The following is a 20319-nucleotide window of genomic DNA, read 5'->3' as shown; positions in this document are numbered from 1 at the left end:
ATTTTAAAATCCCCATGGACTTTGTAAAAACGGGTTTCGGCTGTTGGTGGCTTCACGGATGCATTGGCGTTGTGCCTGCGTCCAGATGTGGTGATCCTCTGCACGTGGGTTTCAGATGCGCAGTGTTATGCTAGGATCGTACGACGAACTGATGGTTGCTGAGAAATTTGTGAGTACCACCTGCCGTATTCCTGCACAGCAGGTCATGCTGGAATGCCAGGGCCCCAAGAGGAATATCAGCCTTTCGGCGGGCCCTCCCCTTCTTTCTGTCACGAGATTATTTTTACACCACTTTCCTGCACTTGTTGTGCACGTGCTGGCAGGCCGGGGTTTCCACAGTTGACGCAAGGAGTGGTGTTTGCTGGCCAAGCTCACTGGGCATTCCGAAATTTCTGCATTGCTTCAGACCAAGGACGGCCGACAAGAGACACACGCTAAGGGCAACGCTTCACCTAACGCTCCACTCTGGTACTCCACATTGGTTTTTGTCAGGATTAAGTTACTGTATGGAGCAACTCGACGGTAATCAAGTTTAGGTTCAACTTGGAATCGTGTCTCTTGAGTGTTGTATAAGTAAGGGAGGCAGGTGTAAATTATTCTTCCAGTTAAACCACTGGCTCATTCGCACTCAAATGTTGCAGTAAGGTAGCATTTTGCAATGCGGTATTTAATGCCTTATTTCTGTGCAGTAATTGCCTGCTTTATCCAGAAAGAGTCGTAGCTACAAAACTGGGGGGGCGGGTTCAGGACCATAAAAGTAAATTGTGTCAGTGGAAGAAATAGTGGTGAAAAAAATCTGTTGCTGGGTTGGAACATGTCTTGCCATGCCTTGCCAAAAAGGTGACAGATGGCAGCACCGTTGGTTCTGTTGCTGAGAAAGTAAATTTTTTTTGGCCAACATCGCCATGGACAGTGCATACTTACAGTTAATTCTGAATGATACAGGGATGTACAACACCCAGACATAACAGTGAACAGAATGCACCACGAAAGGCCTCATCTGGGCTTAATTTAAGCATAAATGAGCCAGTGGCTTGCCTGCGTAAGCTGTCTATATCTGCCTTGCTTATTTATGAGACATTCAGTACATTTAGGAGTAACTTAAAGACAGTTAGTTTAGGCATGAACAAATTATGTCAAGTCGGAGGCAATTTTAGTGTGGTCAGTAAGGTTTGACTAAGCTGAGATAAGCTGCTCACTTCTGCAAGTGGGAGGAAAGATGCCTACACTTTGCTGGCTGTTCTCACACCCTCCTCAGAAAAGCATGTCCCTATTGCACTGGGAGTGCTAGCAGAAGTCTTTCTCAGTTCAAGCACAGCTAATCACTTTCATTTTAGTTTGGTGTGTACGAGAATAATCCGAGACCCACAGGCACATTCACACACCAGTATAAACATTCTGCAAGCTAAACATTTCTGCACTTTAGTGAGTGTTGTCTGTAGCATGTGTCCCCTAACTGTTTGTAGTTCACACAGTCCATAAATATCGCACTACTGGTATTGTTGCCGTCCTAACTGTTTGTAGTTCACACAGTCCATAAATATCGCACTACTGGTATTGTTGCCGTCACCGTGCACAGTATCTTGCGTAGTTGTGGCCAAACACTTCAACCCTTGCAAACTATGGAAACCATGCCTGCACGACTTGGGCTATGGGGTGTTTTACCCCAAGGCTTTTTAGGGGCTGTATTCTTGATTGATTGCTTTATTCAACATTACTTTCGACGTGCATCGATCGGTTTTGCCAGCTTATGGGGCGGCTATTGCTCCGATGCAATGTTTCGGTGGAGTTAATGTCGTGCAAAAATGATATCCTTTAGGGTAATCAGTTCAGAATGTAGCCCCAATCTTATTTTGATCACATTGTCGCGTGAATTTGCATACCCACCAACCACTGGCACGCTTGTTTCTGTTTAATATTTATTTTCTCCACATTTTGTGACACACGCAGTCATGAGGCTGTGTTGCCTGCTTTCATTTTGCTCACTTTCTCGGCATCTCATTTGCTTCTGTGCCTTTACACCTTGTTTGCCATTTGATGATAGTTTCATAGTTTATTTCATCATGAGTATACTTTGTACCTCTTTGTGAAGTGCAGAGTTATTCGGGATTCAAATTCTAAGCGCAGTGGGTGTACTGTCAGCTACATTTTATTGCTTATTTTGCGGAGGTGTTCAGGTAATAAAACTTCGAGGCTTAAATACAAGCAGGTTTGAACATATTGGAATGCATTGTGTAACTGCGCAAACCACAATGGATGAAGAAGGAAACACACAGGACGAGCGTGGATTCTTCGTCCGTTGTGGTTTGCGTGGTTGCATAATGCATTGCAATATCGACTACCAACTAGCCCGCCTCTCCCTGTTAAATTTAAACGTATTGTTTGTGAGTTCAGAGCACCTTGTTCTAGAATTTCTAAAGGGACACTGATGCAATGAGCAATTACACAGGTCTATGCAGCTAGACCAGTGAAGTCAGTAGACCACTCATGCTTAACCCCATGTGCACTTGTTTGGAGGGAAAAGCAGTCCTACTAGCTATTAGCAGGTGAGAGGTCCTGTTCTCAGTTATGCAACAGAACCACATTGCCAAATGCCATTAACATTATATTCGTGGACATTGCAATACTTTCTTGTGCTTTGGTACTGTGGTGCAGCAGAAGTACCCAAAGTTGCCTAGTTGTGTTTTTGCTGGTTTCACAATGCAGTGAAAGTATCACAAGCATAACTAATACTCTTTAACACAAGGAGATGGTGCGCACTGGAATTTCAAGTTAGTGCAACCACCAGTCTTTTCTTTTTCACACTCTGGCATAAGGAGCCCCTGCTTCTGGTGAATCTCTTTACGTGGCACCTCGTAAGCATATTTCATCAGTGTCGTTGGTCTCGTTAAGTCCTTACTTATTGCAAATGTTGCCACTCCACATATGTCAGGTGAACAAGGTGGAGGTGAAGGAATGGTCACGCCATTCGGACAGGCCATCACATCCACTGCTAAATGATGCTATAATTATAGAGAGTTCTAGTTAGTCCATACAGTTCTTAATCTCTGTGGATTACTGGGTTCCTGGAGATGTACACAGCAGCAACGACGCTGGTAGCAACATATGGTGGCGTAGTGTCCAAACATAGAGCACGAAAAAACTAATACTGCAAAGACAACATCTTGTACATCACTGCCGGCTTACAGCAATTGTTAAAGTGCAATATTTTTTATATCTTTTCGATAACACTGACAGCACATAAAAAAAGATGCAAGAACATTGTAGTGGGACAAATTGCTACAAGATGTCGCTACCAGCTTTGCATCTGGTGTCCACGCCTCCGGCAAGCCAGTAATTCGCAAACATAAAGACGTTTACAGATAAATTGAAACCTTTCTGATATCTGTGCCACAAACTGACGGAATAATAGTGCCGCTCGACAGACAGCTGTGAACATTCCGAGTAATACGGGGCACTTGTCTACATGGCTCTTCTGGCTAATCTGGTGGCTCATTTAATTTCACAGAGATCGGGCATTTCATGGTGTGTGCAGTTTAGTGCTGCCTTTAGGTACATTGCTTTGCCTGTTTTACCCAAAACCAATCAAAAGTGTCTGGTATGTTTATGGCAGTGTGGTACTAAAAAAGCAGTCGTCTCAGTGAGAGGAATGGTAATGCCACCTTTGAGCATTATAATGAAATGCAGCGTGGGCTGTGTTTTGCACCATCGTTTTGTTGTGGGGAAGTGGACATAATCTTTTGTCTGGCATTACCACAGACAACCACATCCATCTGACTTATTCTGCATAAAACAGGCCAGTAATGTGTCCATGTGAGAAGCACAAGTTGCATGCATCCTGTAATGCTACCTGTGTGCAAAATTAGAGTATCAATGAGCCAACGGTCTAGTTAAAGGGTCACACATACCTGGCACTTTGCACAGCACTACAACAAAATTGACCCAAATCTGTAGCAGCCAAGGTATGACCCCAGTGTCCCTGCCACCTGTGGGGATGTTCAGCACAACTTGCGTGTATTAGGTTCAAACTTTGATCATCACCATCTAAACAGTCTAAATTCTCTGTAGCTCATACAGCAGGCGGCTTCGGTGCGTTGTTGGCATACTGCTGCTTGCATCTCATTACTTAGTGCTACTACACCAATGCTAGCTGTGTCGGCTTTGCATCTTTTTTCTGCAACCCAATTTATGGAATGTGCTGGTTTGCTGAGCCTTCATTGGGCAGTTAACTGCACGCATGCTCTCACTACATTTACCACAGTTTTGCCTGTTTACTTGGTCCAGGGGTGATCCCCGACATTGCAGCAAGTGTGCATTGCATCTTGGGTTACTTTCAATATCTTGTGCCTGTTCTTGCGAAATCTATTGTGAAGCAAATGAAATTGTGTCTGGCCCACGTGGGAGCGCTTCATGTAACAGGTCATCTGACAGTGTCATTTGGGTAAATTGGCACATGCTACAAGGCCTAGCTTTGCAAGGGGCTGCAGAGGTGTGCTCTTCTTTAATATGAAATGTACTCCTTGCTTTAAGAATGAGTAGCAAGTTTTTTAGTCTAGTAATCTTAATTTGCCCCAAACATGCCTTGAAATACCATTACTGGACTTGAAGCTTGAGCTAATGTTGAAGTTTATGATTAGAACACTAAGAAAATAATTTTTCCTTGAATTTTCATAATTATTGAGAGCATTGTTAATGTGACCCTTTTAGATAGCAAAGCTTGACATATTTAATTCTAACTTTACAAGATACTGCCAATGATCTATTTCATTTGCTTGCAAAGAAACCTTGATCCAGGACTCTGTGTTTGGCTTTCCTAACAGCTAACTGTTTGAAGACTGTATGCGACTGTATATTCCAGGCTTTTATAATGTCGCTGTATGTGACCTCATTTTGGTGCCATGCAATGTGTTATCTTCAGTTTCACTATTTATGGATGCTTTTCCTTTCAAATGTGTTCAGCATAACTTTGACCCCATGCTACAGAATCATTGTATTTAAGGGGAGATGCATGTTGAAAGTTGCCTCTTTAAAGATTCTATTTCAGAAGCTTTGCAAAATGGTGCTTCAGCGTTACTTCTGTGTTTGAAAATGTCGAGGCTTAATTCACACTGGATTATTAAATAAAATGCCTTTAGGCATTCGAAATGGTTGTGCTGATGGCTCTTTAGCCATCGCGTTCTGCTGCTGAGGAGGCCACAGGTTCAGTTCCGATTGTCAAACATGTGTTCCGCAGCTGCACCAGTTCAGCTGCTTATAGTCGCCACACTTTATCACAATGAACACATACGTAATGCACACTCATTGCAGTGAAATGTAACACTAGGCTTGTCTATGCATCACTGCAGAAGCGCTCGTGATAATGATTTTTAATCGTCATAATTATTTCTAGTTTCAAAACAGGATGTAGGCCTCCCTCAGAGATCTCCAAATTACCTTGTTGCTTGAATCAACCAAACTACCCTTGTGCCTAATGCCATGTCAGTAATTGACCTTATGCCGTGTCAGTCTTTTACTGCCCTCAACTGCATTTTACGTCTGTTAAAGTTTATAGCTAGGTTTAAAAGTAACAAGTGGAGTTAGGCATCTTATGTTATGTGTTATGTTATGTGGAACAGTGGTCTCTAAAGCAGAGAGGGCAGCAGTGCAGAAAAGCATGGACAAACCAAAACAGTGACAGCGCAACATGCTGGCTATGACTAACTACATTTTTCGTTTCACCAAATAAGCACACTTAACCCTTTGAGAGTCGAATTATTTTGAAAAAAACTTTCCCAGGTGGTCAAATTACTTTATTGCCAATCTTGAATCTACAGAACCTATAAAGTCGGGAATAAATAGTAAAAAAAATAATTAGGAACAGTATTTTGGCGTCGGCATCGCTCAGAACTGCAAAATGTTCAATAGTATTTCAGAGTTTGGTACTCCTTGAAGCACGGGTCTACGCACAGTGCCTTATCGCAGTCTGCACACCTAAAACGTGTGTCTGTCCTCTTGGAGCGACAAGTTGTGTTGGCACGCACGACATATTCTCTGCGTGCGGCTGCCTTGGGCAGAGGTCTGAGGCACCCTCTCGCGTAAGCGCTTTGCCGCAGAGAGCGAAAATACCTCATGAGTGGAGGTTATAAACAAGCTAAGAACAGCGCCAATCAAGATAGAAAGCAACTTCCGCCGCCCCTGCAAGAGAGTGCCGACAAAGAGAAAAATCACGTTTCGCACGCCTCCGTTGCAATCACGCGGCAGAACTGCAACCATGTTGCCGCTGAGAGCGAGAATATTTCGCGAGCAACGATGATCAACAAGCTAAGAGCAGCGCCAATCAAGATAGAAGTCAACTTCCCCAGCCCCTGCAAGAGAGTGCTGACAAAGAGAAAAATCACTATTCGCGGGCCTCCACTGCTATCACGCGGCGAAACCGGAACTGCAAAAGGGGTGTTGCCGCAGTCTGCGCAACGCACTGAAGCTAGAAATCAGTTCTTTTTATCTCTGCAAGAAGGTAGCGCAAATTTCAAATGCTTCTTGTAAGTCCTAAGAGATGGCAGCACCTCCCAGTAAGCACGCATCATCATGGCGCAAAATTTCAAACGGAGGGTTGAAACCGTACCCGTACGGCAGAGACCTTACGGGACAGAAAACCGCCACCGTACATATACGGCAAAAACCTTCAAAGGGTTAAACTGTTTCAGCATGGTTAATCTATTAATGTTTTCTTTATCCTTCACTGTAGTGGTTGTGCCTTGCTACTATCCATCAGTGTGCACTTCACACAAGCACAGTAGTATGAGGCATCAGTTTATTATGTTCTCAACATGTGTTTAGACATGCTAATACAGTGACGACAACAGCAGCCGGCAGGAGACTCTTGCCGGGACATCGTGCGCATGTCATTTTTAAAGGCATTCTTTATGACTCTGTGCAACACACCCCATAGGTCGCAGGCGCAGTCAGTTGCGCAGTCATTCTCAGCATCACCAGTATTTGAAGAAAAAAAGCAATTTTTGTGTCCCATAGAGGAGGGGCATGGTAGGCTGTTTTACAATCTTCTATAGAAATGCTTTGCCAAAAAAACTATGCAAGGAACTCAGTGTCACTTTGGCAAAACAGCAGTGCAAATACAGTTCTGTATTAGCTTATAGCCCATGCATCGAAAAGCATAAATTCTATGAAAATAGATAGCAGTTTCAGGAGATGCAGGAGGCACAGAGGCGCATCTCTCCTTAAATTCATGCACCTGAGCATGTGTAATCTTCATTTACAGTATTCGTACTGTAAATCTGTGCATCTTTGCTTTGGCAAACATCTTGAAACATTGCAGTTAGCTTTATTCATATTGTGTAAATGTACTTGCGTGCCGATGAAACAATCGGCTTATTAATGTTGTTCTGGCAGCAATGCTTAGTAAACAAACCGTGTACTTCATCTTTGCAAAGTGCTCCTATTGTTATGCTGCCTTGCATGGCACCAAAAGTCCCCACCAGTCCCTAGCTGACTGCAACAGCGTGCGCGCGAGCTAAACTGCATTGCACATGCTGCTCTTGAAATTGCGCCCGTTTCTTTCTAGCAGTGTGGTTGCCCCACTTTGCAGGGAGCACCTAGCTGTTGTTCATATATCAGCTGCTTTCTCTCTCAGTGCCTGGATGATGGTGCCCATTGTGGTATCCATTTTTGCATTCAGCAAAGACAACTTTGCACTTTTAAGTAAGTGCTCGCTGTTGAAGTGTACGGGACTGTACCTGAACATGCAGGGCCCATTCACATTATTGTGCTTGCAATGTCACTTCATTAGTAAATAACTTTACAGTAGCACTGTCTAGCCTCTACGGAGGTAGTGAACTTTTATGTGATCTCTTTATTTCTTTACTTTGTTTGTATATCTTTTGCTCCCTTGAGTCAGTGTGGCATAACTGCATGGGACAACTTTGTTGCTGCATAACACTAAAGGTGGGGTTGTTTTTACAAGCTAGGAGTTACTTTTCATCCTATAGCTCTAACACCTTATGCAGAAAGTTACATTTGATAAGTGCGGTTATATTGCAAGCACGGCATGCTGATGAATCTTCGATCACGTTTTCGTGGGCTTGTACATTCCATTTGGCTTTCCGACATAGGCTGGGATTACTCATCCAAATAGCTTATGTGACGTGAGTTTGTAACTTTCTTCAGGCTAGGTATATCGCTCAAGATTTTAAGCTTCTACTCATATAGAAAAATACTACACAATGTTTCTGATAGGTTCACTTCAGTGTTTTCAACTAATACCACAAGACATAAGACCAGGTGGCACCAATAAAAGCACCGTAAAAATATAATTCTTGGATAGCTTGGATAGAAAAAAGTGTGAGGCAGAGAATTATATGTGGAAATTTTGCAACCCTAATGTATCGCAGCTTGCAAATAGGGTTGATATGACATTTTATTCGTACTAACTTACTTAACAAGCATTAATGTGCACTCAGCACAGCTGTGAAATAGTTGTATCAGAATAACAATTACATGCTCTTGATCATTGCCGTATCATTGTGATCTCACCTGGCCACGCTTGTCACTGCATTTTAACCGTCACCACATTACATGCCCAGTCCCTACGATGATGTCATCTGCCTCAGGATGTTAATACCATTTTTATGCTGCCATCTTTTGAGTTGTTTGTGACTATAGCAACTTTATACCTTTGTAAAAGTGTCAACAGGTGACATAGCATAATGTTTCAAATGAAAATAGTGTCGAAATTCAAGAAAAAGGATTATTTATTTATTTTTATTTATTTCATTACCGTCAATGCAGGAAGGCATTACAGAAGGGAGTGGGGGAAAAATACATAATTGTTGCGATTGTTAGCAGCTAGTATATACAATAATGATTGTCGACAGCGGATTAAGTAGTATTAAGTAGTATAAATAATTCTATAAACAACAGAAAGACATTTTCTTAAAATATACATAGTCTGCTAAAAAATACCAAAGTTTGCTTTGGTTCAACACAGAACATGTACATGCACACCAAGTTTTAAGAAATGAGGTGATAATAATAAGTTCTGGCTATAGGTTTTACTGTTTGCTCATAAAGTTGGAAATAGCTAGTGTTAGTCATTGTTTTGAAGTCTCAAAACATGCTGTAGTTCGAAGCCTCTCTTTGAAGTGATTGGTATGCAATGTTTGATGCAAATCGTAAGACAGATGTCTTTCTGGTACTTGTTTGTAAATGACCAGCCAGTTTGTTTTTGTTTTGTAAACTTCAGTGCTTCTTTTTAAGCCTGGAAAAATATTTTGTACTTGTATACAGACATGTCAAATAGCTCTGATCCAACCTTTTGAGTTTTCCAAAAATGGCAAAGCTCAATTGGACACACAAGTTCACAAGACCTGAAAGACATGCATGATAATACATTAGTCAGAGACTTGGGCGCTTTCAAACTTTCAGCCTCTCCTATGCCGTCAATATATGTGTGAATTTAAATCGAGATTGCAGACGACGGAGTGATCTGGCATCTTTGAGCAGTCCCGCTCTCTCACCTGCACATTTATACGGGAACCCGCGAGTGGCCATTTTGTACGAACATACACGTATGTCATGGTGGGCACTACAGCATGGTTGCCTAACCCCCTTCGCTTCGCAAGGAAAGGCAAGCGGAAGCGACATGGGCGGGAAAGGGTGCGCCTGCGTTTGTGCACCGCGTCCTTTCTTCGCCTTTTCTTGCGAATACAAAACCAGATCACCCTTTTAACACCTTTCCTCCTCCCCTTCTGTCCCTCTTTTCCTTCTCTCCCATTTCTTTCGCTCTCCACTCTGACCTGACCGTGCATTCTGTCGCGTCCCCCTTCTCTGTGCCGTCCCACTGGCTGACGCCTCTTCATTTCTCCATCCTTCCATCTCCCGTTTCGGTCTCTCTGTCCCCCTTCTTCTTTTGTTTTTATTCTCTCCCACCATCCGCGCACCCCCCACCACCACCAACACCTTCCCCCTGGGACGTTGTGATTCGGCCTTGGCGGGGGCCTCAGAACGGCCGATTGAAGCGGAGCAGCTCACTGGGCAAGCTGCGGGCTTCCATCCGCCGCGGCAGTGCAAAGCTGGTGCAGAGGCTCAGGGGCAGCGACTTTGCTCACGACGATGATCTCGCCGCACGGTAAGTGCCGGGGGGGAAGGCCCGGTCAGCAGCCCTGGCTTGTGAGGTCTTCACTTGTGTGCTTGCAGCTGCTTTTAATGAGGCTCTCTGTAAAAAACTTTTACGAGTGAAAGTGGTCTGGTTTGCACAATGCCAACAGTGGGACTAAGAAAGGGACAAGTCTTTTTTGCATCGTTTTGGACTACTCTGTGGCCAAGCAGGTGTGCGGTGGACAGTGAGTTACATTGGAGGAGGCCAGTTCTTGTGGCTTCCCACCTGTGCTTCCCCTTTGGTCTTTGATCCACGCATGGGACAGCTATGTGTAATTCACTCAGTTAGTTTGTCAATTTGCAACAGATAAGTCGTACTTAGTTTATTGTGCCAAGGAAAGCTAGGGCATATTAGCCTGTAACAAGTTTTTTGTGTTTTGAAGAATGTGTCGAATCAAAATCAAGCACCATATGCAAGGAAGGCTGGGACATGGAAAGTGCAGTGCTGTGCTTGTGTATCCGTATACTTTCAAGCATGGAGCACTTGTAGGCAACGTGAAGCAAATGCTGTTCGGTCATGCATGCAAGTTGAGTAACAAGTTGATGTCTTTAGCTTGTGTCCCCGCTGCTCCTAAGCTGACCAGCCCAAACACCTAATGGATCTGAGGACAGTAATCAAGTTTCCTACTTCATCACGAAAGGCTGGCAGATAAGTTGGTGACTTCAGCACATATTTTTTTCTGAAAGCCAGTTGTAGCATGCAGAGGCCATAGGATAAAGGGACGCCATCATTGCTTGTTGGCTTGTCATGCACAAGCAAACAGCCCCAGGTTTTTGTCAAGTTCCTATGGGATCTATCACTCACACTTTGTCTATGCCGAACCACTTCACCTGATAGAGATTGAACAGGAGAAAGATTTTGTGCCTCTGAGAGCCTGGGATAAGCGTGCTACTTCTTGACTCTCAAGCGGTCACATTATAAAAAAAAGTGCATGTTTGTAAACATGCTGGCATAATGTTGGCAAAAAGAGCAGACGATTGTGTTGTCGCTTAGATTGGCCATCGTGGCAACAGCTGTACCTGAGCCCCTCTGCCCTCCAGCAGAGATGGTGCCTTGCCACCATGTCACACATTACTCCCGTAGTGCACAAATCGCCAGCAGCATCAGCTTGGGGGATTTCCATGAAGTGCAGGTCATCCAAAGTGTGCACTGGTTCATGCTGCACAGCAAGGAAGGTAGAGAGGTAAAAAGGAAGGGGGTGGCCATGGTTCAAATGTTGTGTGAGCCCAGGGCTCCATTAAGGAAGAAGGCAACAGGGGAACATTGCTTGTGGATGCTGGTGAGGCAGCTGGAGAGAGCCCGTGCTGTAAGGAGAGCAGCTCGCCTCCTTGCACCATCTGCATGCAACATTTCATCCACTTCTTTCACCGCACCACTAAACACTTAAACAAATTTTTGTAGTAGAACACTACCTGGATGGCCCTTTGCAACTTCCAGCGTATAGTCAAAATGTCCAGTAACGTCCTGTGAGGAGCCATGTCATCTTGGCAAAAGACTATCCCGTTTTTATGCTTCCCAGCCATACAGCCTTGGGTTTCTGCAAGTTCTTGGATCGTGTTTTGTATCCCCAATGAAATTTTGGGGTTGTGTGTCATGACCCCAGCTGCTCGAGAGGAACTCTTGAGAAATCCAGTCTGTTGCGGTCTTGTTACAGAGAGCTTCTCCTTGATTCTGTCTAGGCTGAGTTGGAAAATTTTGAGCCTGGTAGTGAAATCCAACATGTTGTCATAGCCGTAGAGGTGTTCAGAATTCGTCATCCGTGAGGTGTTGGGTGCCTCCAGGTGGGGGCTCAAGGCTGTGTTTGGGTGCAACTGATCTCGCCAAAGTAATGTTTTTAAGAGAATGTTTATTCTGGCAACGGCGGAACAGTGTTTGGGGATGCTAGAAAAAGCTACTGCCTTCTCCAGGGAAGCTGCAGCGTTGACCTTTCACGATGTAAAGCTGTAGTCTCCAAGAATGCACCATGTTAGTTTTCCCTTTTTGTCTGTGTCATCTTTTCTTATGTTTGAAACCTGAGGTGTTCTGTGCAGTTCCACTGATTATCATTGTATGTGTCTCATCAGTGCCTTCAAATTTGAGCTGCTATTTCGCTACTCCAGTAACACAAAATGCCAAGCTAATATTGGTTCGGCAATGGGTAGCATTGGGAGTACATTGGGCCCCATGGACACAATATTCGGTCAACGTTGGCTTCATCTTTAGTGCTACTCATGTAGACTATTTTCATTGAGCACCACATGTAGTGCAGGTTCTCAAGGGCAATTCACCATTTTTCAAGATAGTGCCATTTCTTTAGTAGTTTCCATATCATCAAGCCCACTCTTCCGCATAGCTATATTGTCCAGCCAAGTCAAAAATCTCCCAATTCTTGTTGAAAATGTACTAAGATAGCAACACTGGTAATAGATTTGTATGGGCACACGTTAACTAACAGAGGAAGCAGAAGGCACGTAGCACAATTCCTCATTTGAGTCGACATGTACTGGTCATACACCTATACATGCACACACCCTATAAGCTTTTCCATTAACCTAATTCCAATAATATATCATTTTTATTCAGTCACACATTTTTATATCTTTGCTGCGCATGTATTGGCCATGCTGTTTTATGCTGGCTCCAAGCTTTGCAGAAAGCTAACACAATTTGCCATTCACCAGGCATCGCTTGCAAAAACTCACTAGGCTTTTAAAAACATTAATTTACATGTGCTTGTTCTGTGCACACCTGACATAATCAATTTTAGTTTGGTGTGTATAGCAAGTATGTGAAGGGCATACAAGATTTTGTGCACTTGTACACTGGAAGTTAGCATCTTTCCATCTTCTCACTTTCTTCCTTGTGCATTCTGCAAGTGTGTTGCCTTCGGTGGATGCTGGATCCTGGGTGCACGTGGTGGCCATTTTTTCGTGGTCTACAGCTAACCTGATTTCCACTTTGTCTCTAACTTCCTCTTTGGGCAGTTCCTTATTTTTTATTATATGATTGTTCAATTGTTAGTTCATCATTTTCTGTGGACTGAGTTGGACATAAGCAGCAAGCAAGCGCACTGTGGCAAGAGCTGCAATGTGCATGGTTTTGGTGTGGCCTCAGGTGACTGCAAGGTGTCTGAAAAATCTCTATGGTCCTGTACGTTTTACCTGGGCAAGTCAGTAAACTTATTACTTTAGAAACATATTTGGAGCAAAGCAACAAGTTCTAAATCATCATTAAATCATTGCTTAGCTGCCTAGGGAGCTTGAGCTGCGATGAATGCTTCTCAAGTGTGATCACTGTTAAAGGGCTATTGACGCAAAAATTTTCTATTCCATCCGTTAATTATCAGATAGCTGTCAACCCGGTAACTACAGTGTCATGTCAGAATTGTCTGATTGTGCAAAAAATCGCAAATATTACCTTTTTAAGGAGACCATTTCAAAATGCGTGGCTTTTGGCATAGCGTTTGTTTACATGTTAATTCTGTACATCTTCAAAATCAGAGGTAGTGTTTACAAACTGCTGATGCATGCACCAGTCAGCCTGGTCCAACGGTCACAAGTCACACAATGACAGTGTCTCCCTGAAGCCTTGGAGCATGTCATGTAAACCATTTTTAATGTGAAAGCATTATATGCTCCTTTACGCAAAATCTGTCTGTGTGACTGAGAGATGGTACCAAAAATGGTAGATGCCGTCAAGAGTAAAAACATGGGAAAAAAAAATGGTTTGACGTCACATTTTTCAGGGAGGTTCTTGTAAACAGAGGTAATTAATCACTTAAAATAAATGGTGAATTTCGGTCTCTGTGGGAATCGAACCTGGGCCTCCAGGATGCGAGACAAGCATGGGTCCCCGACGCCAAGGCGGCTCCGGGAATCTGGTTTACAAAGGTGTGCCTAGTGCGTGCGTCATTGCACATGTCAGCTTTATGAACTCCTTGTGGGCAAGCGAGCGCGTTGAGATGCTTCGCGCATTTTCATTTGGCCTTACCGAGGCACAGTTAGAATGCAGGCGAGAGCTTGTGTGGACAAGAATCACGCAAAAAAAAAAAGAAACATTTCACCAACGGAAATATAATGCTCACACCTTCCTCCATTAAATGGTCTTAAGTCTCTCTGCCAAATTTTTTTCATCGTGCATTCTGCAGTCCTCCACATGGCATGCAGGACAATAAGCTTGGTCCTCTGCTGCTGTAGTTGTTCTCAGAATTAGTGGCTTATACCCGCTGCGGGAAATCAGCTGTCACTTTGGTTAGAATGCGCAGAGCCTTTCAGCCTTCTGTCCCGTATCATACCATCATACCGTACTGCTGCAATGCCCGAGTTACACACAGACACATGAGTTCAAGGCAAAGGAAGCAGAGGGAGAATCCCAGTCATCATTAGCTAGCGCATGTTTCGTTTAAACAGCATTGACCTGTCACTGTAGGTCGAATGCATCTAAGGTGGCTAGACAGTCAATTTAGGTGCAAAGAAGGACAGCGAGACTGCACTAGGCCTCTGCTGCCTTTTGTTCAGTTGACACAAGCATGACGCCTTTGCTGTCCGTAACAGTGCTACAAGCACAAGCCTGTCTACTGTGGTTTGTGTTGATTTTAAACTTTAAGGTCAGTTCTTCATATAAATTGGGAATGTGTCCAGATATGGACTATCCATAACTTCAAATGCATGCAAATGCACCCTAAAATTTCCAACAGTGGTTTCTAACATTCTTTATGTGTGCTGTGTGAATCTCCTGGGCACGTTTGGTGACTCACCATCGTGGTGCCTCACGTCAATCCCGTTATTTGCTGCACCTGTTCGACTGCACCACATTTGTAAAGGCAGTTGAAAGCCAAGAATCGTGACAGCATGGCAACAGCCAACATTCCTTGGATATTTGCTGTAACTTAAGCATGTAGGAAAAGCGCGTCTTAGTGTTCTGTGTCCATAATAGTGGCAGGATTAACTGGTCAGTACCACAGTGCCGATGCTGGTGCTTAGAGAGCTGCTTCATTACTGCCTTGGGCAGTTACTCGAAGTAAAGAAAAGAGAAACTGCTGCTCATTGACAAGGACTTGCAGCTCAAACCCATTAGTCCGAAGTCATCCTTAGTCAGTACCATCTCTAACGTTCCAATGTGCATGTCACACCATGTATTGAGCATTTTGCTGAATGAGTGTATCTGTGTATACATCATGTCCTGTGTTAATGAATCCTGTGCCTCACCTGGCTCTGCGTATGTGCTGGTATGGTATGTCTTGGTCATAGCTTCTGCTGTCTCGAAAAGTCTGCAGGGGCTGAAGCGAGGGCAATGTGTGCGACGTCTAATGTGTGTGTGCCTACATTGGTATTCCTGTTATGTTTTTTTTAGGACTTGCTTGCTGCCTTTGTGCTTTTTCTTCTGTGTGCCTACTAACATATTTCTTGACTTGCTAACATCTGGGGGCAGCTGTTTCACATTTGCACGGAGCTGCAGCGTGGTGTACGATGAGGGTGACCTCGTAATCGGTACTACCAGTCGGGTATTTTTATTATTTTACTGCAACAGCTGTCATTCACTCATCTCGGGCTCACTACGATGCTGTTGTACTGGAGCTGTGGTCGTAAGCAAAAGCAATAGCAAGATCAGGTTTTGGCCATTTTCTAGGCTTCTAGCAGCCTAGCTCTGTGTGTAGTGCTATAATAGATTGAGCAAAAGGTGGGTGTAGCCACTATGGTATAGTACTGTCCACTCTGAAAGAGAACATCTAATTAGTAATCAAATCAACATAGCTTAGATGCATCATCAACTTCATATGTGAAGAGCATTTGATATGATGTGTTGGGAAGGCTTGTTTATAGGTAAAAAATTATTTCTGGCATGCTCATATCAAAACTGAGCTGTAATCAGTACCAAAATTCTAATTTGGTGTTCCCTTTAACAGTGGTCTGTACTGTACAAGCCATATCATACATCAGTTGTATTACACATTAACCAAGGAAAAGACCCCCCTTTTTTGGGGGACACATTACTTACATAAGTGCTGCCTACCTGCTCCCACGACTGGCTTTGTGCTGGTAGCCCCTTCAAATTACCAAAGTGGGCCTGTATATTGAGGCATTGATGAAAAATAAAGATGATGCACATTCGGGGCACTAAAAGCTGTGGCTATTGTTGTGTACATGCTACAAATCATGTCTTTTTTTTTTGTCTTCAAGGCCTGTTAAGTTTGTGGTTGCTACTAAATGCACCATGCTTCTTTGTAATTACTCTTTATGAAACCCGACAGTTGTAGCCTGTCTGTATACTGCTACCATTTATGGAATATTGTATACCGGAACAGTAGAGACATAGAGAACATCGACAGTGCTGGTAAGGGGACATGTTGTGTCATTTATTTTCAACTGCAGAGAGTTAGAAACGTTTTTGTGTTGTGTGAGTGTTGTCGCTGAGGGGACAACACAGAGGCCCTGTGTAGTAACAATCCAAAACAAGAGTGTGGTTCACTGGAAGGTGGACACTCGAGAGTAATCACCAGTGGTCGGAGAAATAAATTTCGGTGGAGCCAACGTTTTGACAAGGAGCTTTTTCTTCATCAGAGTCTGCCCTGATGTAGAAAAGTCCCCTTGTCAAAGCGTCGGCTCCAGGGACATTCGCTGTTCGACCACGGTTAATTACTGTGCAGCAACAAATATGTCACTGCGAATGCTTTTTGACCAGCAGCTAAGGAAAACAAAATTGTTTTAATTGCAGCTTTGTGTACCGTAGTTGAACTTGCTGTTAAGAAGCCAGTGGTGATGCCAAGGAAAATATAGAAGAAATTATGCTTTTTTTTTAATGGTGAATGCATACATCGAATAAAGAAAAGGGGAGCTGGAAGTGCAGGAAAAGACAGCTTTGCTGCTTGTGAGATCTGAACCCTTAACCTCGGCATGATGCAAGCAGTGCTCTACTAATTGAGCTGTAACAGTGGCTCTCCTGCCATCCACTTTCATGCATATTTACATACTCGTGCTGATAACCACAGCTCAATTGATAGAGCATCGCATGCATCATGCGGGGGTTGTAAATGGGCTCCCACTGACAACATAGTTGTCTCTTATTTGACTTTCATTTCCCCTTTTCTCTATCAAAAGTATGAACTTTACCTTAAATTTAGCTTTTGTCCTTGCTTAATTATACAAAAAAAAGGCGATTATATTGCCCTGTGTATTTCTAGGACTTACTGTCTGTTGGTGTGCTGCAGTTATAGGTAAAAATCAAGCTTCACAGTTTGCCTTAGCATGGCACCAACAATCACAACACATGGGCCATCAGAAACATCAAATATACGTGATATTGGGACAGTTTTTTTTCTGTGAAGAAAAGAAGTGTTAGTCTGTATTAATTTAGAATAGGCAGTACAATTAAATTGTAATATTTGTAGTTTGTAGTAGATGGTGTTGTTCTGACAGATCTCAACAACACAATATTTCTTGGCAGAATGCTTGATTGGTGCTGTACCATAATGTGATACTACATGGGCACCCTTTGTAGTCACTGAACACCGCAAATGTTAGTTAACCCTGTACTTGCCTGTACCTTGTACCTAGCCTACTTGTAACACATCCACAGATGTTATTTGGTGCTTCTTCAGCTATTGTTTGATTGATAACTAGTCACAGGAGTGCATATGGTTCATTAGGCACTCAGACTTGTGTGATGCTGATACAATGTGTAGCTGTGTTTCTAAGAAGGAACTTGTGAGTATCTTGAATAGGAGAGGAATAATGGAAAAGTTGGAAGCAGCCAGGAAGGATGCTGCAGAAGTGGACCTGTTGTTTTTATTGCTTCTCTGTTTCTTTTTATTCCACTCAGAATGAAGCGCGCCAGTTCCATGTGCGCCCTTAGTACAGACCCTCAGGTGAGAACACACGTCAGAATCATCAGCATGACCAGTGTGTTACTGCTGAGGTTGTAGGCTTGACTTGTTGGCATGTCATCACCAAGGAGTTCAAGTGTAGTGAAACTAGTAAGCGTACGTGGAGGGGGGGAAAACAAGGCTAGTATAATGTAGATTTTATTCTAATGCTATTGAATATCGTGCTTTGTCAGTGGTCTGAGTGCCACTCTGCCTCACATTGCCATCATGAACTGCAGACATTAAGAGTGGAATAGAATCGAGCAAAAAGATTTCTTAAATTACACTGGACCAGGGCACACACAATGCTGTGTGTGTCCTGTTCTTTCTTTGTCTGTGTGTGCACCAGTTGAGCTATTCCGAATGCTTTTTTGTCGTCGTGAGTAAGGCTGCATAAATAGCAGCAGGTCACATATATTTCATAGATTGTAAATTACAGTGCAAAGCTCAGTAGGGGTGTGTGAATAGTGATTTCTGAGACCGAATCAGATATGAACTGAATAGTGCCAGAAGCGAATTGAATACTTTTCTAATAGTTTTCAAATAGGGAACAGCCATTATAACAATTAATATAAACGATGTTCGCATTCCACTGTTCTTAAAGGGCCTCTCACCAGGTCTCGCCATTTTGAGCTGACAAGCGCAGAGCATTCAATGCGCACTAACGATCGTATTTGCAAAGAATTGCATCGCTACATGCCACGGAAAGGTCTGGAATTTCAATCCAAACGGCGTTTTCCCTTTCTCTCACGGTGACTGTGCTCCAAGCCGTACGGTGACGTAGTCGTGTCCCTACGCCTACTTAGTCGGGTCTGCAGTGTGATGTCAATTGGGGTGACATGTGACTTCGAGAATTATTCAAGGCAACATCTGTTATTTGTGTGATCTGTTGCTTGAATTGACGAGTTGAAGTTTAGAGAAATAATAAAACACACAAACAGAATGCCTGCATGTTTTTTGTTTTACTTTGCCCCGAAGCAAGAGAGATGTACTTCCACTTTGTCTGCTTGTTCCCACGGTCGTGCAGTCAGGTGCGCAGATACCAAAACTATGCCATTTTCTACCGTGTTCCAGCGCGTGATCATGCTCTACGATCCGCTTGTTCTGCCTCAGTATTTGTGTAGCACTGAATTATACCGCTAGTCATGGGTCCTTGTGCACAGCGCACAAAATTGTGTGCTGTGCGAAATGAGACATCAAAACAGCTTGCACGCAACGCCGTCAGCGGTTTAGTCAACGGAAGTGCGCAGTGCCGGAAAAAAAAAGCGACGAGAAAAAAAAATGAAGGTGGTGCCTGTGACGTAGGCGTCACGCGATCCTTGAGGTCTGGTATGGGAGAACACAGGGAAGGAATTTCGCTTGCGGAGGCTAGATGGGGCGAGTGGCGAGAGTGTCTTGCTATGCATTTGAGCTCGCCTTGCGAAATCATGGGTTCGTGGCACTGATATATTTATATCTCGGCTAATAATGGGGAGTTGATATGAAAAATTTTTGCAGCAGAACGCTCCCTAGAGGACACATAACAACTTGCAGCATATAACCAAAATTTCCTATGGGGCCTGGTGAGAATCCCTTTAACGTTAGCAAGTTTCTGTCATTACATAGTGTATTATGAAGCATCTTTAATTAACTGGAACATTAGGAGCAAACAAGTAGTTTCTTCACATGCACGGGGCTCTTCAGAGAGTGTAAATGATCGCTGTACAGCCTGTAAAGTATGGCTACATAAGGGACTTAGCCTACTGCACTATGCAAGTTCTCATGTTTTATGTCTTTACTATGCCTGCGGGGGTGAAAGTTAATTGTATTCTTGCTCCAATTTTATGCTTATTTAAATGGAGTTTACATTTTGAAACACTTGCAAAGCACTCGAAAAATATTCGCATTTATTAATAGTGACTATTCTATTGGAAGACCAAATAAAATAAGGCCCTATTTGCTTAGTTTTTCTAAAGTTTCAAATATTTGCGCACCCCCAAAGCTTTGTGGTGGTGGGCTTGCTAAGACATTTTCAAGCTTTGTTGTTTGTTTGCAATGAGAAAAGTTTGTTATTGAAGACAGTCTTTTGCTTTCAAGTTTCCCAGTGTAATGTCCCTTTAGTCCTAAAAATGCTTTTTAAAATGCTTGAAATGTTGTTTGTGCAGTTCACTGTTTCAAAGGCTTTATGTGCCCAATTGTTTTGATAAGTAAGATTAGTAGATTTTGTACTGTGCGGTTATAAAATTGTATCTACTAACACGTGCATGCTGTTAAAATTAAATGTGGTTTTACGTGCCAAAAGCACAATTTGATTATGAGGCACGTCATAGTGGGGAACACCCAAAATTTG

General features: G+C 43.2%; 1 protein-coding gene across 5 annotated transcripts in view; it reads left to right on the top strand.

Moving 5' to 3' along the window:
* Window positions 1-20319, top strand: part of Klc (kinesin light chain) — a 170971-nt gene that overhangs the window by 146672 nt on the left and 3980 nt on the right. For 3 of the 5 annotated variants that reach the window (XM_075698382.1, XM_075698384.1, XM_075698381.1), the window contains exons 9-11: window positions 116-169; window positions 9996-10120; window positions 17948-17993. In XM_075698382.1, the coding sequence (XP_075554497.1) occupies window positions 116-169; window positions 9996-10120; window positions 17948-17993 (225 nt within the window). The remainder of the gene's footprint in view (window positions 1-115; window positions 170-9995; window positions 10121-17947; window positions 17994-20319) is intronic. The other 2 variants (XM_075698383.1, XM_075698387.1) reach the window with 2 other exon arrangements.

The sequence above is a fragment of the Dermacentor variabilis genome, chromosome 7, assembly GCF_050947875.1.
Source record: "Dermacentor variabilis isolate Ectoservices chromosome 7, ASM5094787v1, whole genome shotgun sequence".
Lineage (NCBI taxonomy): Eukaryota > Metazoa > Arthropoda > Arachnida > Ixodida > Ixodidae > Dermacentor > Dermacentor variabilis.
Note: the sequence above shows the minus strand (reverse complement) of the source record. Positions and strands in the feature narration are given on the sequence as shown.